Here is a 27,764-nt window from a genome sequence, read left to right on the forward strand (position 1 = left end):
AATAGGACAAAAGTTTAAAAGTTTTAGCTAGTAAATAGGCATTTAGTAGCTTTTAGAGACCCAGTTTGCTGCATAAACTTATTTAAAATTAGTTGTTTGGATTTAGTAATTTTTTTAAATATCAAACTATAGATCTAATTGTTCATTGTTCAGAAATCAGAATACATGCACTTATTTCATGGTAATTTTATGGCAGCACATCAGCCTGTGCTACCATAAAATTACATACCATGTGTGGGCATGCATGTGATTATGATTTGGTCATGTGACTGTTTAATAGGTCATGAACAAAGTTCATGTTTCATGAACTTTTCAACCTTGCCATGAGCTTTTCATGAACTAATTTTTTCACAAACTTAACTTTTGACTTTTTATGAACTTTGAAAATTCAATGTTTGAGTAGCTTTAAAGTCCATTGTTTATGCAATATACAGTGTTTTGCATTGATTTAGCTCTCAAAATAGTCTTCTTTATTAAAGTTATAAAAATTAATTACTATAGTTATTAAGTAGTTATAAAAGTTAATTTTGTAGGCCTAGTTATTAAAGTTGCAAAATTTTGAAAAACATAGATCTAACTTTTTTTGAAAACCTGAACTTTTGACAAAATTTTGTGAACAACTGGCAACACTGGGGCGGGCTCTCAGTCTCGGCTTTGGTGCGAGATCCTCCGCGAAATCTTTAGTATGTGTGCGGCTCCCCTCCACATAGATGATGAGAACTACCAGCCTGTTCTAAAAGGGAAAAAAAGAGAAGAAAGGTATTTTTTGCTTTCAGACTTAATTTTCCCCACCATTTTTATAATAATTATTAATGATATCATAATATTATTATAAAAATGGTATAGAGATGGGAGAATCCAGTGGATTCTGATTCTGGGACTGGAATTGAATGCCAATTCTGAGTACTACAGCTCTGCATGTGCAAAACTATGTATAGCCACTTAATTTTGAGGGTACAATTTTTGCTGTTTTTTGTGGATTTTCCGTATTTGTGAAAGTTAATTCCGTAAAATTATCCATACACCCTATAAACACGTGTACTTTAAAATAAGAACCACGAAAGTTAATTTGCGAAAAAAGACTTGTGGCCTGATTTGCAAAAGTTTATTGCCTCAAAACTTTGTGGCTATACAGTATGTGTTATCTATTACAGCACATAATAATGAATAGTTAATGTACTAATTACTGGTTTATTAACTATTCTTAATTTTAAAGGGTGTGGTTGGGTATGACTTAATTTGGAATTTTTTGAAATGATTCCAACTTCTCTTTTGATACGAGTAAGATTCCATTTGAATCGAAGCATCAAATACTCCGGGCTTGGAATTGCCCATCACTAGTGGATAATAATTATCCATTCCATTTTTGATATAATATATAGATGTACCATAACCGGAAAATTTGGCAGTCTAAAACTTTGGTGGTTTTGCATTAAATTGCCTAAATATAATATTGGTGGTCTTTTAATTTGGCAGTTTACTATCTTATCTTTTCCTTAAGTACACTCAGCTCTTCTTGAAGCTACTCCTTGACAGTCCTTACCCACAGTCTTGAATGAAATAGTGAGAATTACTGCCATTTTGGCATTTTTAGTATCATGTGCTCAAGACGGGATCCGCCCATTATTGCAATTATGATTGACAGTTATAATATTGGCAGTTTTATTTTGAGCCCTGATCCACCAAGTTTAATTCTCCGCCAAATTTTCTGGCTATACAGTATTACATTATAATTAATTTATCTTATTTTGATATTATTTTTTTATGCTGGATAGAGAGGATGGGTCCAGTAGATACCAGAGGGCTCTACGATCAGATGAGATGGACAGGAAGTTTGGATACGAGAGATACCTTGAGCTGGAGGAGAAGATGGGATGGCTGATTAACTTTCATCCAGTAAGCCACTGATATCTCATGAATCTACCCAAATTTAATTGTCAAGTTTCTCAAAATTTTATTCTGTTAAGTAGATTACTGCATTTGAAAATTTTAATGTTAAGGTTTTTGGTAGTATAGTGACTAAGATTGTACAGTGGCGGATTCAGGGGGTTGATGGGTTCAATGGAACCCTCTCCTTGGTAGAAGAAGTTGTCTTTTTTTACTCTCCTTGCAGCACTTTTCCTCCATTTTATTAATTTTCGTTTATGACCACACCAAATTATTAATTAAAATTAATGAGCCACACCCACTTAATTGAAATGGAACCCCTTCCTATTAATTTTCTTGGATCCACCATACAGTGTTATAGTTGATACACTCTTCTCTTCCTAGTCTGATGTAATGGATGATAATCAGCGTCTAGTCAGTGCTGTTGATTTTTATTTTGTTGAAGAAGATGGCAATCGTTTCAAAGTCTCCCTCCCTTACCAACCTTACTTTTACATTGCTACTCAGAAAGGTGTTGAGAGAGAAGTGAGTTTGTTCTTGAGTCGTAAATTCTCTGGCCGTCTTGCCGGGATCGATACAGTGGAAAAGGAAGACCTTGATTTAGTGAGTTGATATTAAATAGAAATGTAAACATTTTTCCTTTTTAATGAGATTTTATGAAATCGTAAGACTGAGTTAATAATTTTTATTTACTTTTACCATAAATGTAATTGCTGTACTTGTATGATAGTAATGATTATTATCTTTAATTATTGTTTCTTGGTTTCATATGCAAAAAATTGCATGTACACATGTACATGTACTTGTGAATTGTTTGTTAGATTTTCTCTATACTTATTCAGAAATAAACCTTGCAAGTATTCAACTGCATATAATTATAATTGTCTTTTTTTAGCCTAATCATCTTGTTGGTTTAAAAGCAATTTATTTAAAGCTGAGGTTTCATAGTGTTGATGATCTCATGAAAGCAAAAAGGTAATAATGATTTTATGCTACATGTACATGTACTTTAAGAAGTGTTATCCATGCACTGTGGCTGATGCTAGTTTAATGTGGCTGATGCTAGTTTTTTTACAGGGATATTGTTCCAGCTGTTAAGAGGAATAAGACCAGAGAGAAGTCTAAAGCTGTATATGATCCTGGTCTATTCACAGGGTAATCATAATAATTATAATAATGTACATTTACATATATTGTACACATACCAGTACATGTATGCATGCAGTACATTTAAGTGCAAAATTGTAGCAATAATTATTATATTTTATATTAATGTTTAATAGTGGTTTTGTGTCCAGTACTGGAGGGGCCAGTCATACAGTAACTGATCAAATGGAGAATATCATTGATATAAGAGAACATGATGTACCATATCATATAAGAGTGGCTATTGATAATCGCATTAATGTGGTATGTTAAGTAATTAATACTTTAAGCATGCGTTAAAGCACCACTTACATTCATATACATGTGTACATAATACATGTACATGACTATATCTATAATAGTCATGTATCATTAATTCATGTATCATTAATGTATCATTAATTTATATATCATTAATTCATGACACCTGTACAGTGTATGTACATGTATTTATCTTGCTTCTTTTTCTCTCTCTTCTCCTTTTCTTAATCTTCACCACTCTCTCCCTCTCTCCTTGATTCCTTCATTATCTTTTTCAATGTACATACACATGTATACATGTACATGTGCATGTAGGGTCATTGGTATTATGTTAAAGGGTGTGGTTTAGATCCTCCTGAGATTCGTATGTTAGAAGATGAGCCTGATAGACCAGTGAGTCACTATAACCTAGTATTCATGCATTACATTACACATGTACATGTCACTGCAGGATCCTGTCATCATGGCGTTTGATATTGAGACTACAAAGTTGCCATTGAAGTTCCCTGACGCTAGCTCTGATGTCATCATGATGATATCATACATGATTGATGGACAGGTACATGTATTTGAGTATTACTTTATTTCAGTCAATTATTGCCAATTCTAATGTAACACTTTTTAATATAATTTACCTCATGCCTGACTCAATTATGAGGCAATATCTGCAAATTGCAATACTTGTAAAATGATGAAATGCTGTTGTTAAGCAAGTGCATGACAATAATTATTACCTAACATGTCTTACATGTATATCTAATGACTGCTTGATTAGAATCATGTGGTACGAATACTTTGAGTTTGATGCAGCTGTTACCATGCACTTACATTACGAGTGATTATTATTATTGTGAATATAATATCCCCTCAGGGATATTTGCTAACAAATAGAGAGATTGTTGGTGGAGATGTTGAGGATTTTGAGTACACACCAAAACCAGAATATGAAGGACCTTTTAGAGTATACAATGAACCCAATGAGGTATCATATAATCACAGACACCCATCATCATCATTATTATCATACTATAGGTGTCTCTACTGAGAAAATTCTTTGATCATATTACTCAAGTTAAACCTAATATCATAGTCACATACAATGGCGACTCATTTGATTGGTAATTATAATTAATAATGATACTGTCCATCTAACTCTTAATTTAATTAATTCTCTCTTTTCTTTGTTGTAGGCCTTTTGTTGAGGCAAGGGCTGAGTTTTATCACATATCAATGTATGATGAGATTGGGTTTGCTCCCGACTCACTTAATGAGTATAAGAGCAGGCCTTGTATTCACATGGACGCATTTAGGTACTTCTCCTGCTCTTCTCCTTCTCTCAGACTCTCACTCCCTCCCTCTCTCTCTCTCCCTCCCTCCCTCCTTCTCTCTCTCTCTCTTTCTCTCCCTTCCTCTTTCTCTCTCTCCCTCTCTTTCTCTCTCTCCCTCTCTTTCTCTCTCTCTTCCTCTCCCTCTCTCTCTCTCTCTCTAGTCACTTTACTCACTTATAATGTTCTCTTCTTCATTAATTCTTTCAATGGTATTAGGTGGGTAAAGAGAGACAGTTATTTGCCAGTTGGTAGTCAGAACCTCAAAGCTACTACTAAAGTGTGTCCAGTACATGTAGTGTGCTGGTGTTGTGTTCACTAGTGGTGTATTTCTGATAGGCTAAACTCCGTTATGATCCAATAGAGTTAGACCCTGAGGATATGTGTAGGATGGCCAGTGAGCAACCACAGGTATGATTAATTATAAAATCATTATTTTTTGCATGCATTGATGAAATGTAAAATATTCCTATAATTGTTTTCACTACTTTGCATGGATAGGTAGGCTCTTATTAAGACTTACATGTATAGAGGTTCTCTCTACTTTCTAATGCTTCTAGAGAGGTCTTTTGGATGTCCTTATTTATGTAGAAAATTTGGGCCGATTCTGACACTAGTTATGGCCATTTTTAAAAGTGGCTAATTTTATCAAAAATTGGCTCCGAAATCACCCAAATTTTTATTACATTTTCTGATACATATTGATGCCCTTATGCTGTGTAGAAAGTTTGAGCTGATTTTGACTTCAATTTTTCAAGTTACGACCATTTTAATAAAGCACCAAAATTCTAAAAAATACCCAAGACTATAGCCCATAGTTTTTCAAAAAAATGGCTCCGAAATCACCCCACATTTTAATTACATTTTCTGATACATATTGATGCCCTTATGCTGTGTAGAAAGTTTGAGCTGATTCCGACTTCAATTTTTAAGTTACGGCCATTTTAAGAAAGCGCCAAAATTCTAAAAAATACCCAAGACTATAGCCCATGGTTTTTTCCAAAAAATGGCTCCGAAATCACCCCAAACTTTTATTACATTTTTTGATACATATTGATGCCCTTATGCTGTGTAGAAGGTTTGAGCTGATTCCGACTTCAATTTTTCAAGTTACAACCATTTTAAGAAAGCACCAAAATTCTAAAAAATACCCAAGACTATATAGCCCATGGTTTTTTCCAAAAAATGGCTCTAAAATCACCCCAAACTTTTATTACATTTTTTGATACATATTGATGCCCTTATGCTGTGTAGAAAGTTTGAGCTGATTCAGGCTTCAATTTTTCAAGTTACGGCCATTTTAAGAAAGTGCCAAAATTCTAAAAAATACCCAAGACTATAGCCCATGGTTTTTTCCAAAAAATGGCTCCAAAATCACCCCAAACTTTTATTACATTTTTTGATACATATTGATTCCCTTATGCTGTATAGAAAGTTTTAGCTGATTCCGAATTCAATTTTTCAAGTTACGGCCATTTTAAGAAAGTGCCAAAATTTTAAAAAGTACCCAGCTCATGGTTTTTCCAAAAAATGGCTCCAAAATCACCCCAAATTTTATTACATTTTCTGATACATATTTATGCCCGTATGCTGTATAGAAGGTTTAAGCTGATTTTTGACTGAAATTCGGGTGAAAACAATTTTAGGAATGACGTGGGGCTTCATCCCCAGGTTATTTAATATCAAAGTTCTATATCCTTTCAAAACTTAAGTATCATACAGATCATTATTTTTGCTGCATACTATATTATTATATTTTTCATTGAATTACACATAAACCATTAATTAGCACATGATTCTATTTTCTTATTATACACAGGTATTGGCTAGTTATTCAGTCTCTGATGCTGTTGCTACATATTACCTTTATCTCAAATACGTTCATCCATTCATATTTGCACTGTGCACTATAATCCCAATGGAGCCTGATGAGGTATTGCGTAAAGGATCAGGCACACTCTGTGAGGCTTTACTAATGGTCCAGGCATACCATGGGAACATTATATTCCCCAACAAACAAGAATCAGTAAGATATTAGGGATTATATGTGGTGGATTGATGGTGTACTGTATGTTCATGCAATTATGTATAAATTTGTTTTTTTTTATCAGTGGTTTTTGGGCGCTTGTAGCCATTTTGTTCAGTAATCTCTAATACAAATCACAAGTATTATTGCTTGTGCATGTACTGTAGGCTCTCATTTCCTTGTTTAGTTACTTTTATTGTCTAGTGTACTAAGTGTAGTACAGTATCAGAAAATAAAATTGTAAATATTTTTCATGAAAACATGCATGCAATGAAGATTGTATTTTTATTGCTCATAAAATAATGCTCAAAAGTTTGCATACAGTAAAATATTGACTATTATACTCCTTCTGTTCCTTACTGGTTTCTTATTATTTCTTTCCTTTCCTTACCATCTCTTTTACTCTCTCTCTCTCTCTCTCTCTCTCTCTCTCCCCTCCCTCCCTCCCTCCCTCCCTCCCTCCCTCCCTCCCTCCCTCCCTCCCTCCCTCCCTCCCTCCCTCCCTCTCTCTCTCTCTCTCTCTCTCTCTCTCTTCCCTCCCTCCCCCTCTCTCTCTCCCTCTCTCTGTCTCTGTCTCTGTCTCTCTGTCTCTGTCTCTGTCTCTGTCTCTCTCCCCTCCCTCCCCCCTCTCTCCTCCCTCCCTCTCTCTCCTCCTCTCAGACATTAAACAAGTTAACTGATGATGGTCATTTATTGGACAGTGAAACGTATGTTGGAGGTCATGTGGAAGCACTGGAGTCTGGAGTCTTCCGTAGTGACATTCCTTCAAGATTTAAACTGGTAATAATATTTACAATACCAATTATGAATATACGACATATACATCTAGAATTAATTTTTTTGCCAAATAGTTTATGTTTATTATTCAATCATATTTACATGTACATGTATGTGTACAATGTAAATGTGTGCCTATTCCTGTATGTACTTGTATGTATGGAGTTGTTCTTGTACATTGTGTGTTGTTGTAGAGTCCTGACATGTTGCAGTGTCTTGCTGATAATGTGAACAGAACAATGAAGCACGCTCTTGAGGTTGAAGAGAAGGTACCACTTGAAGAAGTCACAGACTTTAATGAGGCAAGGAATGGAATACATGATAGGAGGAGGAGGAGGAGAGAGGGGGAAAGGAAAGAATGATAAAGAGGGATAGAGAAAGATTCTTAATGTAGTAGAAGGAAGATGTGTAAAGGAGTTGAATTAGAGGGGAATTATTTTATTGAAAGTGAGATGGGACTATAGGTAGACAGGAATAGTTGGATGGGAATTGGGAATTGTTCCAAAAGGGAGTCTAAAGAATGTACATATGTACATTACATGTACAGTACAACTGTACAAGGGTGGGAAATAACTGGAGCGTATGCTAAATGATAGTATAATTTAAATGATGGGAAAGAAGTGAATGGGAGAAAGATGGCTTGCATGTACATGTGTAAGGAGAAAGTGATTTGTTTGTATTGTATTCTGTAGGTTTGTAGTGAAATAGTTTCTAAACTGATTAACCTGAAGGAGACTCCACAGCGACTGGAGCATCCATTGATATATCATCTTGATGTTGGAGCTATGTATCCTAACATTATACTCACCAATCGCCTTCAGGTATTGAGCAATAATAATAATAATAATAATAATAATAATAATAATAATAATAATAATAATAATAATAATAATAAAATTATTTTTATTTTGCCTCAACTCTATCTCTCTTTCTCTCATTACTAACTGAAATTGTATGATAGTAATAGTGATAGTAATAATAATAATAATAATAATTTTGTATTTACTTGTTTTTGTTCGTGTTTATAATAAATCACTTTGTTAATTATTTTGTGTTTAAATTAATAATAATAATAATAATAATAATGATAACATAATTATAATTAATTGTTTATTAGAAATTATTGTACATATATAATTCAAAAATCAACATAAGTCAATAGTTAAGAGGAGTCAATAAAAGTGTATTGATATTCTATCCACACACAGTCACACTGCACATAAGCATAATACATGTACTTTAATGTTAAAAAGCTGCTATAGTCATGTATTAGTTTAATTTATGTTTTTTAAATTTATTTTTGATACAGCCACCTGCTATTGTTGATGAGGTCATGTGTGCTTCGTGCGACTTCAATAAACCAGGCTGCACCTGCCAGAGACACATGGACTGGAAATGGAGAGGAGACTTCTGTAAGCATTTTCTACATTTTACCTAATTTGTACTACTACACAACACAGCCAAGAGTTTGTGATTGAATCATGACTGATATCAGTCATGATCCAGCCTCATGCATCCTGAATCATGGATTTTTGGCAGCTAACATGGCAATGAGCCTAGCTTGACAGCCTTGATGCAATTATGCTGGAATTCATACTGGTTCAGCCAGAGCAACATACGTGTACATGATTCAGCAATGATAGTTGTCAGACTGTATACACAGCCAAAATGTTGCCCACAATTACTAGATCAGGCCTGATATCAGTACTGGTACAGCCCTGATGGCTATCATTGCTGAATCATGAAAGTCGGTCTGGCCTGATTCAGTATAGATGCTTATCATGCTTGTACCATCCATGCCTGATGATTGTATCAGGACTGATTGCCCAAAATTCATAGTCCATGCCTGATATCAGGCCTGGTGTCAGGCAGAATCAGGCCTGATCAACTTGATTATACTTGGCTGTGTAATGTGTACTATTATTTATTTAATGTATTTTTATTTGTCCTGGTAGTGCCTGCAAGTCGTAATGAGTATCAAAGTATTAAGTTACAGTTAGAGAGTGAGACGTTACCAGGACTAGCACCTGGTGATCCTCCTCGCAGCTATCATCAACTCCCTCCTATTGAACAAGCGAGCATTGAGAAGAAACGTCTAGCAGGTTTGTACTACAAGTAGAGAATAAAGGGAAGCATTGTTGATAACAGTGGAATGACTCATGAGGAGGGAGGATGACCTTTTAAGGTCATTATAATATTATTATTTATTATTATTATGTTAGTGGGTATTTTATTTTTTAATAATTTATTACAAGTGATTTAAAAATTATAAAATATAGTACTCAGTTATATATACATGTACATTAGTGTACTGTACATGTATTATTGGGAGCCACTCCCTTAAGAAGTTAGTTACTGTTCATCATCAGTTTTACATTTAGTTATGTGGTATATGTGCATGTGCTAAAACAGTATTGTATACATGCATATCTTTTAGCCACATGCACTCAGCAATTTTTTAGCTATTCTCGTGACTTTTGTATCAATAACATTACTTGTATATGTATGTGGATTCAAATAGTCTTGTACAATGTACATATTCATTAAATTGTGATTTTCTTTAGATTATTGTCGTAAAGCTTATAAACGTGTCCGTGTGACAAGAGAAGAGTTACGAAGCACAACAGTCTGTCAGAAAGAAAACTCGTTCTATGTGGACACTGTCAGAGCATTTCGGGACCGTCGGTATAAATTCAAAGGATTGTTGAAAGTTTGGAAGAAGAAACTTGACGCTGCTAAACAAGAAGGAGACCCAGCAGAGATAAAGAGGCAAGAACATTCTCTACATGTACAAAGGGCCTGTGGCTGAAAATGAAATACAGTCTATAAACATGCAGACATATCACATGTACATGTATACTGTACATGTGAAAGTTGGAGCTCAGAGCTTAATGAACAAATTTATACCGTATATAACAGGAAATTTTGGAGGGAGTAAAATTTGGTGAATTGCAAAATTTTGGTGATTGGTGGGTTTTAATTTGGCAAATTTGTGGCCATGTGCCGTTGAGCATGCGTATAATGGCTCAAAATGGGGGATTTTAATTTTGGCGAATGGCTATCAAAACTCCAATTTGCCAAATTTAATTCCCTCCAAAATTTCTCGCTATATGGTAGTACTTGAGTATTCTATAAATGACAGACATTAAAAAAAATTATACTGTAGTTGTAGTTGTAGTGCTAATTGAGAAGAATATTTTAAAACCAATTGATATCATGTACTTAATGTGTTTTTATTTTGCCTCATCTTTAGCTGCAAGAACAAAGAAGTACTGTATGACTCACTACAGCTAGCACACAAATGTATCCTCAATTCCTTTTATGGATATGTAATGAGGAAAGGGTCAGTCATCATACTCTCTATTCTATCTATAAGCTTCTGATACATATGTACATGTACATTGTTACTATACCAGACATAGAGTGATACAACTCTGTAACACACTTGTTCTTATGCTGTGTACCAAGTTTGAGCTGATTTTAATCTAAATTGGTGTTTTTAGAAATTTTTTAAAGTTGCTTTAAAATTTGAACAGAGACTTTATTTCACATGTGTACTGTACAAGATGATTTATTGGCAAGGAATTAATATTGGCAATTGGCGTTCTATGAAAAAATAGCCAATATATATAAAATCTGCCATTTTTTTTTCAATCTGAGCATACTCAATGGCACATAGCACAAAATCACCAATTAACTCTCCACAGGTAAATTTGCCATGTATTACTCTCGCCAATAAATCATCTTGTGTGGTAAAACATTAATACATGTTTTTATTGTAATGGACCCAATGTCTCTAATCATACATGTGTACAGTACATACTGTAATACAATACAATACTTACTATAGTACAATACATTATAGATTATTATATTAATAGGGCACGTTGGTACTCAATGGAAATGGCTGGTATAGTGTGTTACACTGGAGCCAGTATCATTACTCACGCTAGAGAAATTGTTGAACAAATTGGGTAATTAAAGCACACGATCGATACAATACATTACTCACAATACATTACAATCACACGATACAATCGTGTATCGATACACTTACATGCATGTACATGTACACTCTTAATTACATTTATTATTATTGCTGTTAATAGGCGTCCACTGGAGTTAGATACTGATGGTATTTGGTGTATCCTCCCCTCAAGCTTTCCTGAGAATTTTGAAGTACAATATATTAATGTGTGCTTATGTGTATTGATTGTATGTAGTTCCACACTACAGGGAAGCGTCCTAAAGTGACTGTGTCATATCCTGGAGCTATGTTGAATGTTATGGTTCAAGTAAGATTGTGATATTAATTTAATAAAGGAAGGATGGATATTTTCCTTTTGCAACTTTATTCTTGCTGATATACACCTTGGCATAGTAGAAGAGTATAATTTTTAAGGATTAAATTTTTCGTTTTTTCTCTCAAAATTAAAAACTAATTAGCAGAAATTTTTGGCCACTAAAAGGTATATACATGTGATGTACATGTACATTTATGTACATGTACATGATCAAGACTTCAAGAATAGATGATATACTCTTGTTTTGATTGTATAGGATAATTTCACTAACCATCAGTACCACACACTAATTGACCCTGGGAAACTGGAGTATAACCAAACCAGTGAGAACTCTATCTTCTTTGAAGTTAGTTTCTCTTAATATGGTAGAGACAGTCCATTATTGATGTGGTGTGTGTGTGTGTGTTTGTGTATGTGTAGGTTGATGGTCCTTATAAAGCTATGATACTACCAGCATCAAAGGAAGAAGGAAAGAAACTAAAGAAAAGGTGAGAATGTATTAATAAGTGCTAGTTCACTGTATATAGGTGCATGGGACATACATGTACACCATACCATCAAATAAACCTTATATGTCACCAACAAATTAATTTTAATTATAAATTTAAAATACAGCTGTGCTTTTCCTTTTTCTCTCTGCGTTTAGGTATGCTGTCTTTAATGAAGATGGTACACTAGCTGAATTAAAGGTTGTATAATAATTATTATATTGTTATTCTTATTGAGCAAATAAACTATCAACGTAGGGATTTGAAGTTAAAAGACGCGGAGAACTACAATTGATAAAGAACTTCCAGTCCTCAGTATTTGAGGCATTCCTCAATGGCAGTACACTCCAAGAGTGCTATGAGTCTGTGGCCACAGTGGCTAACTTCTGGCTAGATGTACTTTATAGTAAGGTCAGTGACTAGGTGTGTATTTATAATAATAATAATAATTTTATTTAAAATTATTTTTTGTGTGCATTTGGTGATTTGTGTACATGTACTTTCAGTTTAAAAAGGAATTATATGTACATGCTATAGTTATTCATGTAAAGGGATTCCATTGCTATAATTTATTTATTGTTAAATAACTTATTGGTATTGCAGGCTGCTAATATGCCAGACTCTGAGTTATTTGATTTGATATCTGAGAACAGGAGCATGTCACGGAAGCTCGAGGACTATGGGCAGCAGAAGTCAACGTCCATCAGTACAGCTAAGAGATTAGCTGAAGTTAGTGTATACATTACATGTATAGCGACATGTGTACTGCAGTCACGCCTCTTCAGTGATGAAATGAGAAGAGTAAAGACAGCAGTTGTCTTTTTGATGGTTGTTATTTTTTAAATTCAGTTTTAACATAGCCGCAATTGTAATTTTGGCAAAATTTGACCAAAGTCACTGTGCTATAGCACAGGGACTTTGGGCAACTTTCAAAAATTCCTTAAAATTTGATTTTGATTGGAACCAGTTATGTAATATACATGTAGGTACATTGTATATGCATGTACATGTACATGTATGTGTATCAAAAATATTATAAAAATGTCTTGGAGCCATTTTTACAAATTACCCTGTACGGATCTTTGCCATATAATTGTACATTCTGTGTGTAGTGGGTACTTATGCACAGATTATACGTATATTGAACTCTCCAATTATTGTGTGATAAACAATCATAATACTATTTTCCACAGCAATAGTTTTTCTCTTGGAACTAATACTAGAACAATGCATTCAATAGCTACTATTATTGTTTATTTTTTTCGTAGTTTCTTGGAGATCAAATGGTCAAAGATGCTGGCTTGAGCTGTCGTTTCATAATTGCTTGTAAACCTGAAGGATCACCAGTGACAGAGAGAGCAATACCACTAGCTATATTCCAGGCAGAGCCCACCATCACTAGACACTATCTTTGTAAATGGTTAAAGTGTTCAGCTCTTGATGACTTTGATATAAGAGCAGTAAGTGTTTGCACTGTATACTGGCTACATGCAATTAGCCATTTAATTTTTTTAATGGTAATATAATAATAGTAACAAACTAAGACAGCATAAAACATGTCAGATACAAAATGTAGTATTAAGTACATGTACAACAAGTAAATATATAATAGCATGTACATGTATATACAAGAAGAGAGTCCTTTTCACACTTACTCTCCACATTATGTAACCCCATGTACAATGTAGTCATGCATGTACATACATGTTGACTTAATTAGAGTGGAGTGTTCTAATTCTTGATCCAGGTGGACAAGTGTGAAAATGGCTTTAGTAATCTTTACTACATTGTATCACAATTATGATGTGCACACATACATGTACATGTACATGCATGTATGTGAGGTGATGCTTTAAATTACTCTATTTCTCTAATTCAATAGTGTACATTGCCTATTAGTGTATTATTAATGAATGCTGTATCCTCTTTAAAGAAGCCTGGTAATATCCCAAGAGTACACACTGAATCCATTCAAATTATTAATGCAATCCATGTACATGTACATGTACATGTACATGTATATGGTAGTTAGCTCGTTACTGTGATTCAGTTATTGCGTTAATGTGTTTGATGCTTTTAATTGCAGATATTAGATTGGAAGTATTACATAGAGAGGCTTGGTAGTGCTATACAGAAGATCATTACAATACCTGCTGCTATGCAAGGGGTAAGAGTTTAATGTTGTTTTGTAAACTTACACTGTAATATCCGGGTAACCTCACAAAATAAATAAATAAATAAATAAAAATAAATAAATAAATTCTCATCTTACATGTACTTTGCTCTTCAAGTAATGGTTGTATTTTGATAGGCCTTTTTTACTTTACATGTTTTTTATAACTGCTATCTTTTCTTTGTATATCATACGTTCCTTTACTTTTGTGATGTTTTTGAATGTGAAACACGCATGTACTTTACGTTACCACATGTACATGGCCTTTCTATGTGTGCAGGTATCTAATCCTGTTCCCAGAGTGACTCATCCTGACTGGTTGCACAAGAGGCTCCTGGAGAAGACTGATGTATGCAAGCAACAGAGAATCAGTGAAATGTTCACAGTTCTACCCTCAAGGCAACAACAGGTGAGCCTAACGTATGTAGTGCATTTACTGTAACTTGAAAGAATAATGAATTCTGCTAATAAAATAAATTACATTGCTTGTGTTTGTATAATACCAAGAGTGCATAATTTACTTGTTCATGCCACATGTTGTTTGTATCATTTACGTGTACATGTATGTGTAGTTTGTTGGGAAATATTTACTGTTGCAACTAGGAGGGATTATTGTAGTATGTGTATGAATACATTCATAGGATGATTCAGAGAATATGGATACAAGTAATGAGATGAGTGGTGGTGGTACTAAAAGACGTCTTGATGATAGCACTGGAGATATCGAAGAGACTAATTGGAACAAGAGACAACGTAAAGGAGGACAAGCAACACTCCCACTAGTCACCAGACACACAGCCTCACCCTCACCATCACAAGTATCACAAAACATGAGGTCCTGGAAGGAAATTCTAGGACCCCCTCCATCTTGTGGACACACTAGAGTAAGACATTCTCTTGAACTGCACGTACACGCATGTACATGTACTTACATGTAATTCCGGTGTTTGTATTGATGAGATTATCCTTTAACCTTCAGTGAATTAAAGGGAATGTATGTCTACATGTTTACATTTTATTTGCCCATGTATACGTGTAATTAATGCGTGCATGTACATGTACATTGTACATGCATTCATATTTAATATTAATATCATGTCTGTTACATGTTGATAGAGTGAGTTCCTTGTCTGGTTGGATTACCATAAGAGAAAGTGGCAGATACAGAGAGGGCAGCGAAAAGAGCGTCACATCAGAAGGAACCCTTCTCTTAGCGGTGGACTTACTTCTTTCTTTGATAGCAGGAGCACTTCGACTAACATGTCAGGATTCCTCAGACAGAAGAACAGGGCACTAGCCGAACAACCATGGCAGATAATACAGGTATCAGTAATGAAACAATTGAAGCAATTATCGTATAGCAGGAATTTTTTTTGTTGAGTGCTAATTTTTGTTTTTGTTTCATTGGCCAAAAGTTTCAACATAAATTTTAGACAATGAACATTTAAAGTGAAGTGGGTTTCACTGGTTAAATGATTAATAATTAATGTTACTCAACAAAAATAAATTCAACAAGAATATCTTGTAAGGCCTGCTTGGATGGACAATGAAACTTCATGGCAACGAAAATTTCCTGCTATACGGTATTTAGTGTTGTAGTTCAAGTGTAGGTGGTATTGTTTTTCATTTGTTTGTTTTTGGATTTGGACTGTACTGTAACACTGTACCTCTAGCCCTAGCTAGTCAGAATGATTGGTAGTGTGATGTCTGTCAGTATCCTATTACTGATACTAATCAATGACATTAGGGGGAGCTAATCTAAGAGTGGCATCATGTATTTGTGTCTTGTGATAGGTGTCAGAGACACAGACGCCAGGCCAGTTTACTATGTGGGTCCTAGTTGATGATGACCTTCATCAATTGAAGCTTTCTATCCCAAGGATATTCTATGTTAACTCGAGAGTATCGAGACAGCTAACAACGTCTGATGATGATGATACCTCTGCATGGCGTAATGTATCAAAGATACTGCCCAGAGCTACTCCTCCTATCAATCTTTATGAGTACAGTGTACCGGAAACCATCTTCAAAGAACATGCTGGGTATATGACACACACATACACTTACATGTACAGTTGTATATACTGTACAAGATGATTTATTGGTGGGAGTAATATTTGGCGATTTTGCCTGTGAAAAGAAATTAGCAAATTTTATATTGGCGATTTTGTGCCACATGCCATTGAGCATGCTCAGATTAAAACATAATGGCAGATTTTATATTGACAATTTCTTCATAGAACCGCCAATTTCCAATATTAATTCCTCACCAATGAATAATCTTGTATAGTATCTAGCACCATAATTCTGTGTGCATGAAATTTGATGCTGTTTTATATTACACATGTACATGTATATGTAAATTATTGTCAGACTATAGATATAAATACAAATATAGCTGTATGTGATAGGAATACTTATAGTATAGTGTGTGGGTGCAGGAATACATATTGTATACTCATTTATCAAATTATCATCATATTGGATGATATCCTATGATATTTGAAGTGGGTGTCTAACTAGTTTTAGCATTTATGCTAATGGGGCATAAAGCCTGTCTGCCCCTTGAACCTGTTATAGACACTTGTCTGTCCAGTGACTTGTTACATTCCCTAATTAGTAGATCTTCTCACAAGTAGTACAATGAGTGGGCACAGGAAGTTAGTTCATTGAGTCTAGCATGAGATCATTCATTCATTCATTATAATGACTAATGAGCACATGACATATACACACAGCATGCACCCACTGGCTTATACCTGTTACCTTATTATAATTTTTTTTTCTTTTTTTTTTAATTTTCTAGTGAATTGGTGACACAGTTGTCTTCTCCTGATATTGAAGGCGTGTATGAGTCCAATGTTCCTCTTGATTTCAGATCAGTCGTCTCACTTGGTTGTGTCTGTACTGTTAATAAAGCTTTCTCTAAAGCAGTTTTGAATAGAGTAAGTCAAAGTTGTAACATACAACAACCTTTGTTGTTTCCTGTGGGTAATTTTGTGTTAGCTCACTTAGCTTAGCTGATTGTTCATTTTGCTAAGATTCATGCTCCTAATATTATCAATAAACACTTGATACACAGTACATACATCACATAGTACATGTACAATGACAATGTACATGTATGTACATTATTTGTTAATGCCTTTAATCTTATACCACTATTTTTCCTTTTCTATGTTACAGGCATCTTTTTATACCTTACTCCTTTATTTCTCTGTCCCCTTTTCCCTTTCACATTAATCCACACAAGCACTCACTGCTACATGTGCTTTCTATATTTTCCTCTTTTTTTTCTAGTCAATAGACACCTTTCAGTTATCACAATTAGACTACAAGACAGTAGCTCAGTATCCCTACATGGAGAAGGATTGTGTTAAACTGATACATTTCTATCAGTGCTCATGGTTTGTTCTGCCTTACTTGGATAATGTGATTACCTTAATCTCATTATCTCTCTCTTAATTTCTCTCTATCACATGCACACGATTTTCTACCTTCTCTCCTTTCTCTCCTCTCTTTCTAGTGAGTCTACATCTTTATATGGCTTGTTCATGATGGGTACTGGTAAAGCTCATGTCTTTGGGATTGATACTGTAAGGACCAACCAAATGCCTAACCTTAGCAACCTCTATCGATCTGAGAGAAACTCAAGGTAAATATGACAGTGCCTTTTTAAAATCAATTATTACATATACAGCCTACATGACATGCATGCGCTTTTGTTATGAATTGTACTACTAGTTCATGACAGAGTAGGACTGTAGTAGCAACCAAGCCTTGTTTATGTTTAAGAGTGTGGAGCATGTTGTTTTGTCTTTCTATTATCATTGTTTGATTTGTTGGCAGCACTCCCTCTCCATTTGTCTCTCTATTTGTGTAAACACACGCGATTCTCTTTTGTCTCTCCATGAGTGAATGATGTATGGAAATAAAACAAATTGACCTATTCCATTGTCCTAATGTCTATGGTATGCCTTACGTTATTTTGTGGAGCTTGTGGTTTTTGTGGTTTTGGAACTGCCACCCAGAAGTTCCATCCCCTGAAAGCTGTCAGCCATGAAATAAAACCATGAATTGCGGAACAAACCACGGAATGTTAATAACTCACTGTACTTGTATTTGTACTTGTGTTTTTATCTGTTTTAGGATCAGTGAGTTTGGTCCTGGTTACCCTTTGCCACCGGAAGACTTCACGTTTGATGTTAGTATTGACACTGAGGCCAGACGAGCTCTTAGAAGCATACAAAGATTATTAGTGGATTATAAGGAATCTCATCACGGGCCCACTGTGATATTAATACAGACTCATACTGGTTAGCAAATGTGTGTGTGATGTGTATGGTACATTAGTGTGTGTGTGTGTGTGTGTGTGTGTGTGTGTGTGTGTGTGAGTACATGTACATGTACATGTACATGTACACATATAGGATATGGTTAGTTTGATTTAGGGACTTACTCTTACCTTCATAATTTACTTTATTCTCCTTTCCTGGTAGGCGTACACTGTATAGTGATACTATGCTATTTAAACAATGGTACTACTACAGTGTATCTAATAAGTATTTGCAGTTAAAGTGTAAAGTAGTAGTTTCCTTGTTATGATATGACTAATGGGACTAGACCAGCTAGAACATGATTATACATTAAGTGTAGGGGTTGGTCATGAACTGATTAGAATTGAAAGTATTACTAGTGATATTGAAGTTGATGAGTTTGTGTATAGAATAAGGATGAGTCATGGCTGGTTTCTCCCTTCATACTTCACTAAGTAATCAACAGCCCGCTATAGCTTACTCTCTGTTATTGTTTAGTTTTTGGTCATAAATCCTTACAGTAATTCCATTGAAGAGTGACAGGTAGACTCACTGACAAATAAATACAATTTGCATGTACTTATGCATGTTCTTTGCATGTGGGGGTTTCTCGGTCACATTGCTCCCAAATGTCGGCTAATTGTTACATATTACGTATTAATTTGTGGCTTGTATTTCATATGAAGAGGATGTTAGTTAATTTTCATTTTTTGTGTGTTTGTTGTTTAGGGATAGCAGAGCTACGCAATGCAGTCCCTGCTCTTGATCAGTTCCCACACGTACTCATTCCCTTTATTGAGAGGTACATTATGAACATCCAGACATACATTGTACCATAATCTGCGCCATACATGTACATGCATGTATACACACACACACAAACATGTACATGTACATTTGTATATATGGTTACCCATAGGCAGGGTTTCCCACAGGATTTTGGAGTGCTCATTCAGGCAGCTTCTTGTCAGTCGATTGTCAAAGTTGCTCCAAAATCTGGCCAAAGACCTTCGTAGTAGAGAGTATTTTGACAAAAATGAGTAGGAGAGAATTCTTCTTTTTAATTTTTTTTCTGATACATGTGCTTGTCCTTATCCTGTGTGTCAACTTTGATGTGATTTCAATGAAATTTGCATTTTTTAATGAATTTTAAAGTTGCTAAAAAACTAAAAACTAAAAACTTGGCCTGACACATAGGTGAGGCCAAGTTTGTCAAAAATGGCTAGGAGAGAATTTCCATTTTTATTATTTTTTCTGATACATGTACATGCCCTTTTAACTTTGAGACGATTCTGATGGGAATTTGAATTTTTAAAGTTGCCCCAAATGTCATGTACTCTATTGTAGTAAGCTCATGAAGCTCATGGTGTTTATCTCACTTAGCATGCTTTGTGGGAAACCCTGTACCATATTCCTTAGAATATTCACGCACAAAAACACACACACACACACACATTTATAGTAATACCAGTAATAATATCATTACTTTTATCATTCTCAAGTGATAATCATTACCTATTACTGGACTGGCAGAGATCAGCTTCTAAGAAAATGATTGCTCAGTTACTAAATGCACCTACATGGCTTCACGTAAGCACAGTACATCTACATCAATAATACTATTTCTCTCCTCTCTCTCTCTCTCTCTCTCTCTCTCTCTCTCTCTTTTAATGTGTAGAATCGATTGGAGTATGCTCGCTATGCTCACATACCAGTTGGTAATTTCTGTCCTGATGCTGTGGTCTATGCTGCTGACGTTTTCTATTCGCGTCATCTTGCAAGACATAATCATGTGATATGGGCTACCCCAACCGACCAGCCTGACCTTGGTGGTAAGATACTTATACTGTACATGATTACTGTATTACCGTATAGCACTTTAATTTGGCAGAGTTTTATTTTGGCAATTGGTGGTCTGCAAGCGGAATCACCAATATTAAAACCGCCAATCATTAATGCGCATGCTCAGTAATGCACGTGTACACAAAAATTGCCAAATTAAAAACCGCCAATTACAATTTTACAGCAAAATCGCCAAAATAAAGTGCTGCCAAAATAAAGCACTATATGGTATAATACAGCATGCATAAGGTGTTGGTATTTTGTTAGCTACCGTATAGAAGGAAATTTTGGAAGTACAAATTTGTCGAATTTGGCATTTTAATAGCTATTTGCCAAAACAAAAATCTGCCATTTTAAGCCATTATGCGCATGCTCAATGGCACATGGCCATAAATTTGCCAAATTAAAATTCGCCAATCACCAAAATTTAGTAATTTGCCAAATTTAACTCCCTCCAAAATTTCCTTCTATATGGTATATGTTGCCAGTGAACACATCAATTAGTATTAGTTTGTTAAATGTGGTCATTCCTGTGTGTATATATGGTTACTTATGTTGTATTATTTAGGACATGAGTCTGATGATTATCGTCTTATGATGGAGACTGATGATGGGAGGAGTCTGGAACTGAACAATCCTGGGCTCTATCCTTCAACGTGTATAGAACTGAGTATTGAGGGACTGGCAGTGACTGCTGTACTGCAGGCTAGTCATATTAATGATTATGAGGGAGCCTCTAGCACTAGCATCAGCTTTGACTATGCACCTCAAGTAAGGACAATGCACCTATTCTGCCTTAGGCAACATCTCACCCCCTCTCTCTCCTCTTTACCTCTCTCTCTCTCTCCCCCTCTGTCTCTCCCTCTGTCTCTCCCTCTCTCTCTCTCCCTCTCTCTCTCTTTCTCTCTCTCTCTTTTCTCAAGGCTTCATTGGAAGATCTGATGGATGGTACAGCAGCAGCTTCACTGTCAATATATGATGAAGCTGCTCTTTGTTCCAATGCCTTCAAGTTAGTTATTTAGTTAGCCATCACTTGTCATTCCTGTTGTCCTATAATTGCATTGACACATAGAATATTAAGAGGGCTAGTACACACATGGCTACATGAAGTTTCTACACGTCAGACAACATATGCCGACTTTCAATTACAGCATTTTTACAGGTACCACAATCACTATAAGACATTAAAATAATGACTAAGTTGTATTTGCATGATAGATGGATCAGTAGTCCAAATTCATTGCTATATGAACCAGCATTGTGTCGCATGATTCATAAACTAATGAGTAAACTCTTCATGCAGTTAGTGGGGGAGTTTAAGAGACTTGGCTCTATGGTGGTCTATGCTGATTTTAACAGGATCATACTAAGCACTAAGAAAAGGAAGTAGGTTCATTTTGGGAAATTTTTTGTTGGTTTGAGGGCTTTGTTGTAGACTCTCTGATGCCTCTGCTTACATTAAATTTGTTTGTAAGAGTATTTATTCGCGTGATCTCTTCCACTCATTAATATTACAACCCAAGGGCTGCTGGAAACTTTTGCTATGGATGAATAAAGTACTCAACTACTCATACATGTTTGTATTGTTACATCATCTAGAAAATATCGTCAGCTTGTTTTATATTTTGACTGTGTTTTTGAGTAGTCCATGCCAAGTTGTGGCTATATTTTTTTCCTAGGCAAATTATGGTGGGATTCGCATACCTTTACCTGAATCACTGCATTCCAGATCATTGGAAGAGTTACGGTCGGTGGATGAGATTCTAGTGGCAGATGAAGTAGAAGAAGAGCCTCGTTATAGCTTGGACATGAAATGGAATATTGTGAATTATTTACCAGAAATTTCTTCGGTCCAGAAAGTTTTCAACATCGCCCTAGGGGGTTACATACAGGGTCTGTATGAGAAGATACAGGAACTTATGTCTGTGAGTAGTACACAGGTTAGAGGTGAAGGGAATGTTGGAATGGTTGTGATGATGAAGGGAAAACTTTTCTATGAGGAAATTGCTCTCCATTCATGAGAACAACCACATCCTCCACTAACTCCTTATTGTGTGTAGTAATGATAATTGGTATGTGTTTGTGTTTTTGTAGCCTAATGATAGCTCACTAGTCACTTCAATTGTATCTTATTCTCAAGACTTGATTGAGAGACAGCTCAGTGAGAAACTGTTTTCGTAAGTAACAATGGATCAGTTATGATAATGCTTTATGATACTACCCTAATGAAGTTATGCAGTATTTCTAATTACCTTATAAGTTATTATTATTGTTATAATCTTATTATTGTATCTTTGTGTTTTATGAATACAAAGCACAGATTACATTGCATCATTAAATGTTTTTATAGGCTTGCACAAGATATTCATCGCTCGCTTGGCGTCAGCTTAGATTCAAGCGAGTTATTTCCCCAGCTGCCTGGCTCTCACCTCTCCCTCACTAATCCAGCACTGGAGTTTATCAAATACATGTGTGAGATACTGTCACTGGACTCCACTACACAGCAGCAAGTGAATAAACTAAGGTAAGATTGAGTACCATATAGCCAGTAGTTTTTGTGAGTCCTATATTTCGTGAAACCTACTAAAATTCTAATTCGTGGATTTTAATTTTGCAAATTCTACCACATGTGCCATGCGGGTACTGTATTAAATTAATTTTCGCAAATCAGGAAGAAATCTGCGAAATTTGCAACCCTCGAAAATAACCACTTATACGATATGTGCAGTACATGCGTGTTCATGTTTATTCTTTCTTTATAGACGGGATCTGCTCAAGTTGATTGGTGTCAAAGAGTTTTCAGAGGAAGCAGTGTTTGTTGATCCTTGTTGCTCTTACGTGTTAGCATCTGTGATATGTGAGCATTGTAATCATTGCAGGGACATTGATTTGTGTCGTGATCCACACACTACGTATGACCAGCAATTAGACAAGTATGTGTATTAGATTTACTAGAATATAGCTTACCGGTAGTCTCTCTCCTCCATCATTCTCTTTCTCTCCCTCCCTCCCTCCCTCTCTTTCTCCTCCATTTTTCTCTTCCTCCCCCCCTCTCTCTCTCCTCCATCTTCCTCTCCCTCCCTCTCTCTCCCTCTTTCTCTCCCTTAGATCAATATGGCATTGCTCTCATTGTAACAGTCAGTATGATCAAGACGTGATTGAGTTAAAGCTGATCGATATTGTTCACAATAGATCAGTCGGCATGGTTATACAGGATCTCAAATGCGTCAAATGTCAAGGGGTATTTCTCACTTATTATATGCATAACTGATATTTTTGTAGGTAAAAGAGACCAACATGCCTGATTATTGTAGTTGTGCTGGTCAGTTTACTGAGACTGTTTCATTGAAACAATATGAAGAACAGCTCAGAACATTCAAGACCATTGCACAGTGAGTCATTGATTTATTGATCATTCTTTATAACGCATTACTCTGTTAAAGGCACTTCAAGATGTCACTTCTAGATGAAACTGTTTCTTGGTTATTATCGTAACTTTTTAAAAATAATGATAATTTTATCAAAAAATAATTACCGTATAGCTGGAAATATTTGCTGGAATTTAATTTTGCTGTTTGCTGTTCATCATAAAAACGCACAATTTAATTCCGCAAATCATTATAAGTAATGGGTGTATCAACAGTACACGCCTACACCAGTAAAATTAAATTTCACAAACATAAAAAATAGCTATATTGGTACAAAATCCCAAAATATAATTCACGCAAACTTTTCCAGCTACATGTACATGTACATACACGGTATTAATGTGGGCAGGGCCCATTAATGCGCGTGGGCGGCTTGCGATTAATAGGAACGACTTGCCAGGCTTGGATGAGAATAGATGTAAACCTTGACTGCGGAGAGCTCTTGACTGAAGATATCGCTGCTCTGCTGAGATAAGGAACGAGCTATCTTTGTGCCGGAACCAATTGGCTTATAGTTGTAAGTATCGTGAAGAATGAATAGAGTTGCGGCGGAGAGTTGTATGAAATATCGGCCGGCGGTTTCCGCCCGGCGATGAAGTCGATATGCGAACAGCATGATTTTGTAACATGATGTGCTCTGCTTTGAGGCACAGCATCTTCATGATAGCCAAAGTAATGGAGTCTATTGCTAAGTGTGACCTACATTAATAGCATTCCGGTAACGTTTAACGCCCTAGTGACTCCTACTCTCTTACTCAATTTTTTGATTAGTCACTTTTTCTTTGTTGCAGTTCTCATCATGAGGCTATGTGCTCTGTTAATTCCTGTGCTATTAGCAACAGCTTGTTATTCACAAGACTACACTTATTGGAGTCATCCACAAATTGAACTAACCAGTACGTAAAAGAGGGAGAGAGAGCAATCCTTGTACATGAACATACACATTGTACATTCCTTGCTTTATTTTGTCACTAGACTGGAAACCACGATCATATGTTTGCACTTTGTAGTATCACAGAAATATGAAATTCTTAACTTACTCTGTGTCCTATATATACTGTACTATTTCTAGCTTACATTACTTAGTACTTCTCACTATAAGGCCATGATAAAGCATTATTTAGTTTGTTAGAGTAAATGTTTTTTCATGGAGCATTGACCTTTCACTCCTTTGATTGCATTGCTGCTTAATAGACCTGTAGTGTACTGTAAATGATATAATCATCATGACTCTATTAAGATGCATGATTGCTGATTTCCTTATAATATTTGAATTTCTATTTCATTTCTCCTGTTTCCGGCACTGTTACTATTCTCTCTCTCCATATCTCTCTCTCTCTCTCTCTCTCTCTCTCTCTCTCTCTCTAGATCTATTTAAAATCGACCATGCTAATAAGTTAATTATAGTGGCTGCAAAGTGAGTTGCTATGCATCAACAGACTTTTGTGGTTTTATTGTTGATATTGTGAAGAAGTTTGCTATGTACATTTTGGCCTATGAATATAATATTCTCAGGAATGTTGGTTTAAAATTCAGAATTGTTTCTTTTTGAAGAGCAAGGTAGCATAGTGACCCTACAAACACATAAACAGGACCTAGACATATCATTAAGTGTCAATAAATGTAGCCAATAGAACGTGTCCAGGTGCTAAATATGCTGCCATTAACATTTACTATAATTATGAGCAGCAACTCTAGTCATTGATTTGATATGGGAACTGTGAACCAACTCCCCTAGTGCATCATCATACATGAACCAAGACAGCCTTTATTAGCAGCATGATTTCACCATATTTACTGCTGTTACTCTACTGCTACTGTTATGTGATGCCATTTTTAGAATGACAATCTTCTTAGTATATGTGTGTGATCAATGAGTGAAAGCAATAACAGTCTAAATAATTACTACCTTAGTAGTACTACTAACTGGCTTAAGTTATATTAATGCTGTCTAATAATGTGTTTATCTCTTTAGGAATAATATATGCCATTTGTCATTGGATCTAAAGACTACATTAAATGTTAGTGAAATAATAAATAATGTATTGCTAGTCTGATTTGCTATTATAGGCACAGAATGCTACACCTAGTGCTACAAAGATAAACACGTGCAGAACCAGTAATGCTATATTTGAATCATTGGTACATAATGATGATGATAGTTCATGATTCATAACCTTGTTCATTATAGGCAAATTGTCAGAACTTTCATCATATATTGCACATACCAACAACAGATACCCTCCTATCACTAGACAATAACCAGACTGTACCACTCAATGAGACAGTATTAGCCTGTGGCTCTGATGCTTATCAGCCTCTTTGCTTTTACAGAAATGTAAGAAATATTTCTTCTAATTATTACTTTGATTATATTATCTTCACCAGCGTACAGACTTGACCCTCTTGAAATCCTATGAGGGTAGAAATTTCTGTCCTTTTGATCGCAACTCAGTCAGTACATCCATTCTATCAAGTGAGTTACTCTAATAATTACATTATTGACTGTTGATGTACCAAAATGCATGGCTACAACTCCTGCACCATATTAATCAATAGTTGTAAGCTACAGGTGACCCGACCTGGTAGGAAAAAACACATCTGGTGAACATGCACAGGAGATGCATTCGTAAATTAAATCATAGTATCATTACGTCAGATTAAATCCTCCGTAGAATAATAATTCATGGAATGCAATGCGTATATTGCAGAGTTCACAAACATGTTTTGTTGCTCCCTAGGCAATGGGAATTTAGTATCAGGAACATCACTCAATGTCAGAGCTAGTAGCTATGGACTGTCTTTGTCTCACTCTCCATTTAATGGAACTGCTTCAGTCAGTACCATTAACTACTACATATCATTTCAAGGTATGTGCTTTATTTAGCATCATTATATGAAAGACTCTATTCTTTCTATTTTATATTTTAGAACCAGAATTTATTGATGTATATGAGTTTGGTGATTATTACTATTTCTTTATGAGAGAGACGGCGGAAGAGATCGGACAAGTTTCTATGCGCCCTGTGAGTTGCTATTTGAAACTATTCACTGTTGGCTTCTGTAGAGCCATTGTGATGGCTTCATATAAGTGCTAGCAGATTCTTTCTTAACTGAATTTAGCAATACTAATAAGTGCTTGGGTCCCATTATAGGGATGTACCAATAGTGTTTGACAATATCAAGAATCAGTGCATGTTCAGTGCCAGTAGCTTTCATTTAAACATAAATACCCATTGTAGCTATAGTAACACCATTGTGCATCTACATACTGTAGAACAACTCCCTCAGTGTGGGTTGGATTCATGTGTTCATAACGTGTGTGAATGCAATGTGGGCATAACTTTATTTCATTTGTTTTTCCTCCTCCACTTTAGATATACTCTAGAGTTGGTAGAGTCTGTAAGGTACGTATAATAATGCTTCTTATGCTCACTAATTCATTACTGGTACTCTAGAATGATACTGGTGTCACTAATATTCTTGCTCCTACTTCTACAAAAGTTTTTGTCACATATCTCAAGGCTCGTATTTTGTGCCAGTCAAGGGCAAAGTCAGGCAGTGATTTCCCATTTACTTTCAACAGCTTACGTATGTCACCATATCATTACTAACATATATTTATTCAACAATAGAGGACACAGTTCATGTATCTAACGTGTCAGGAGAATACATGTATGGTGCTTTCACATCATCTGAGTAAGTACCTCATTATCATTAATGCTATTATGAATACTTTATTAATAGGAATGCTCCTGCTGGATCAGCAATATGCGTCTATACTTTAAATG

General features: G+C 35.4%; 2 protein-coding genes across 3 annotated transcripts in view; both read left to right on the plus strand.

Annotated features, from left to right (window-relative positions):
• The window catches only part of LOC100640956 (DNA polymerase epsilon catalytic subunit A-like), a 24,876-nt gene extending 782 nt beyond the window's left edge, over positions 1 to 24,094 (plus strand). The window contains exons 1-54 of one of the 2 annotated variants that reach the window (XM_019994586.1): positions 608 to 759; positions 1,776 to 1,896; positions 2,272 to 2,490; positions 2,783 to 2,862; positions 2,965 to 3,042; positions 3,171 to 3,297; positions 3,610 to 3,687; positions 3,746 to 3,853; positions 4,166 to 4,276; positions 4,327 to 4,412; positions 4,485 to 4,604; positions 4,839 to 4,899; positions 4,959 to 5,030; positions 6,439 to 6,645; positions 7,306 to 7,425; positions 7,617 to 7,724; positions 8,115 to 8,243; positions 8,732 to 8,834; positions 9,378 to 9,524; positions 9,987 to 10,191; positions 10,676 to 10,765; positions 11,304 to 11,396; positions 11,532 to 11,601; positions 11,646 to 11,717; positions 11,983 to 12,072; positions 12,147 to 12,214; positions 12,373 to 12,415; positions 12,473 to 12,625; positions 12,818 to 12,943; positions 13,483 to 13,674; positions 14,301 to 14,381; positions 14,668 to 14,796; positions 15,029 to 15,271; positions 15,504 to 15,710; positions 16,182 to 16,429; positions 17,194 to 17,332; positions 17,688 to 17,794; positions 17,914 to 18,042; positions 18,537 to 18,703; positions 19,433 to 19,505; positions 20,206 to 20,293; positions 20,382 to 20,535; positions 21,114 to 21,316; positions 21,469 to 21,554; positions 21,618 to 21,707; positions 21,764 to 21,931; positions 21,981 to 22,101; positions 22,225 to 22,485; positions 22,640 to 22,722; positions 22,896 to 23,069; positions 23,308 to 23,478; positions 23,654 to 23,786; positions 23,828 to 23,937; positions 23,989 to 24,094. In XM_019994586.1, the coding sequence (XP_019850145.1) occupies positions 686 to 759; positions 1,776 to 1,896; positions 2,272 to 2,490; positions 2,783 to 2,862; positions 2,965 to 3,042; positions 3,171 to 3,297; positions 3,610 to 3,687; positions 3,746 to 3,853; positions 4,166 to 4,276; positions 4,327 to 4,412; positions 4,485 to 4,604; positions 4,839 to 4,899; positions 4,959 to 5,030; positions 6,439 to 6,645; positions 7,306 to 7,425; positions 7,617 to 7,724; positions 8,115 to 8,243; positions 8,732 to 8,834; positions 9,378 to 9,524; positions 9,987 to 10,191; positions 10,676 to 10,765; positions 11,304 to 11,396; positions 11,532 to 11,601; positions 11,646 to 11,717; positions 11,983 to 12,072; positions 12,147 to 12,214; positions 12,373 to 12,415; positions 12,473 to 12,625; positions 12,818 to 12,943; positions 13,483 to 13,674; positions 14,301 to 14,381; positions 14,668 to 14,796; positions 15,029 to 15,271; positions 15,504 to 15,710; positions 16,182 to 16,429; positions 17,194 to 17,332; positions 17,688 to 17,794; positions 17,914 to 18,042; positions 18,537 to 18,703; positions 19,433 to 19,505; positions 20,206 to 20,293; positions 20,382 to 20,535; positions 21,114 to 21,316; positions 21,469 to 21,554; positions 21,618 to 21,707; positions 21,764 to 21,931; positions 21,981 to 22,101; positions 22,225 to 22,485; positions 22,640 to 22,722; positions 22,896 to 23,069; positions 23,308 to 23,478; positions 23,654 to 23,786; positions 23,828 to 23,937; positions 23,989 to 24,040 (6,768 nt within the window). In that variant the 5' untranslated portion in view covers positions 608 to 685 and the 3' untranslated portion in view covers positions 24,041 to 24,094. Of the gene's footprint in view, positions 1 to 607; positions 760 to 1,775; positions 1,897 to 2,271; positions 2,491 to 2,782; positions 2,863 to 2,964; positions 3,043 to 3,170; positions 3,298 to 3,609; positions 3,688 to 3,745; positions 3,854 to 4,165; positions 4,277 to 4,326; positions 4,413 to 4,484; positions 4,605 to 4,838; positions 4,900 to 4,958; positions 5,031 to 6,438; positions 6,646 to 7,305; positions 7,426 to 7,616; positions 7,725 to 8,114; positions 8,244 to 8,731; positions 8,835 to 9,377; positions 9,525 to 9,986; positions 10,192 to 10,675; positions 10,766 to 11,303; positions 11,397 to 11,531; positions 11,602 to 11,645; positions 11,718 to 11,982; positions 12,073 to 12,146; positions 12,215 to 12,372; positions 12,416 to 12,472; positions 12,626 to 12,817; positions 12,944 to 13,482; positions 13,675 to 14,300; positions 14,382 to 14,667; positions 14,797 to 15,028; positions 15,272 to 15,503; positions 15,711 to 16,181; positions 16,430 to 17,193; positions 17,333 to 17,687; positions 17,795 to 17,913; positions 18,043 to 18,536; positions 18,704 to 19,432; positions 19,506 to 20,205; positions 20,294 to 20,381; positions 20,536 to 21,113; positions 21,317 to 21,468; positions 21,555 to 21,617; positions 21,708 to 21,763; positions 21,932 to 21,980; positions 22,102 to 22,224; positions 22,486 to 22,639; positions 22,723 to 22,895; positions 23,070 to 23,307; positions 23,479 to 23,653; positions 23,787 to 23,827; positions 23,938 to 23,988 lie in introns of those variants that run through there. The other variant, XM_019994587.1, reaches the window with a different exon arrangement.
• A 509-nt stretch (positions 24,095 to 24,603) lies between these two features.
• Positions 24,604 to 27,761, plus strand: LOC109580961 (semaphorin-1A-like). The gene is made up of 10 exons (XM_019994602.1): positions 24,604 to 24,665; positions 25,949 to 25,994; positions 26,044 to 26,115; positions 26,165 to 26,311; positions 26,362 to 26,449; positions 26,715 to 26,843; positions 26,905 to 26,999; positions 27,351 to 27,380; positions 27,432 to 27,564; positions 27,721 to 27,761. The coding sequence occupies exons 1-10, from the start codon at positions 24,604 to 24,606 to the stop codon at positions 27,759 to 27,761; spliced, it is 843 nt and encodes a 280-aa protein (XP_019850161.1).
• The last annotated feature ends 3 nt before the right edge of the window (positions 27,762 to 27,764 follow it).

The sequence above is a fragment of the Amphimedon queenslandica genome, unplaced genomic scaffold (assembly GCF_000090795.2).
Source record: "Amphimedon queenslandica unplaced genomic scaffold, v1.1 AMPQUscaffold_13470, whole genome shotgun sequence".
In the NCBI taxonomy this organism is placed as follows: domain Eukaryota; kingdom Metazoa; phylum Porifera; class Demospongiae; order Haplosclerida; family Niphatidae; genus Amphimedon; species Amphimedon queenslandica.

Bases quoted from the DNA above. Each gene is read 5' to 3' on its own strand.
- LOC109580961 (XM_019994602.1), top strand. From the start codon at position 24,604: ATGTGCTCTGCTTTGAGGCACAGCATCTTCATGATAGCCAAAGTAATG. The intron at 26,312-26,361 runs GTAAGAAATATT...TATCTTCACCAG, and splicing joins CTCTTTGCTTTTACAGAAAT to CGTACAGACTTGACCCTCTT. The intron at 26,450-26,714 runs GTGAGTTACTCT...GTTGCTCCCTAG, and splicing joins CAGTACATCCATTCTATCAA to GCAATGGGAATTTAGTATCA.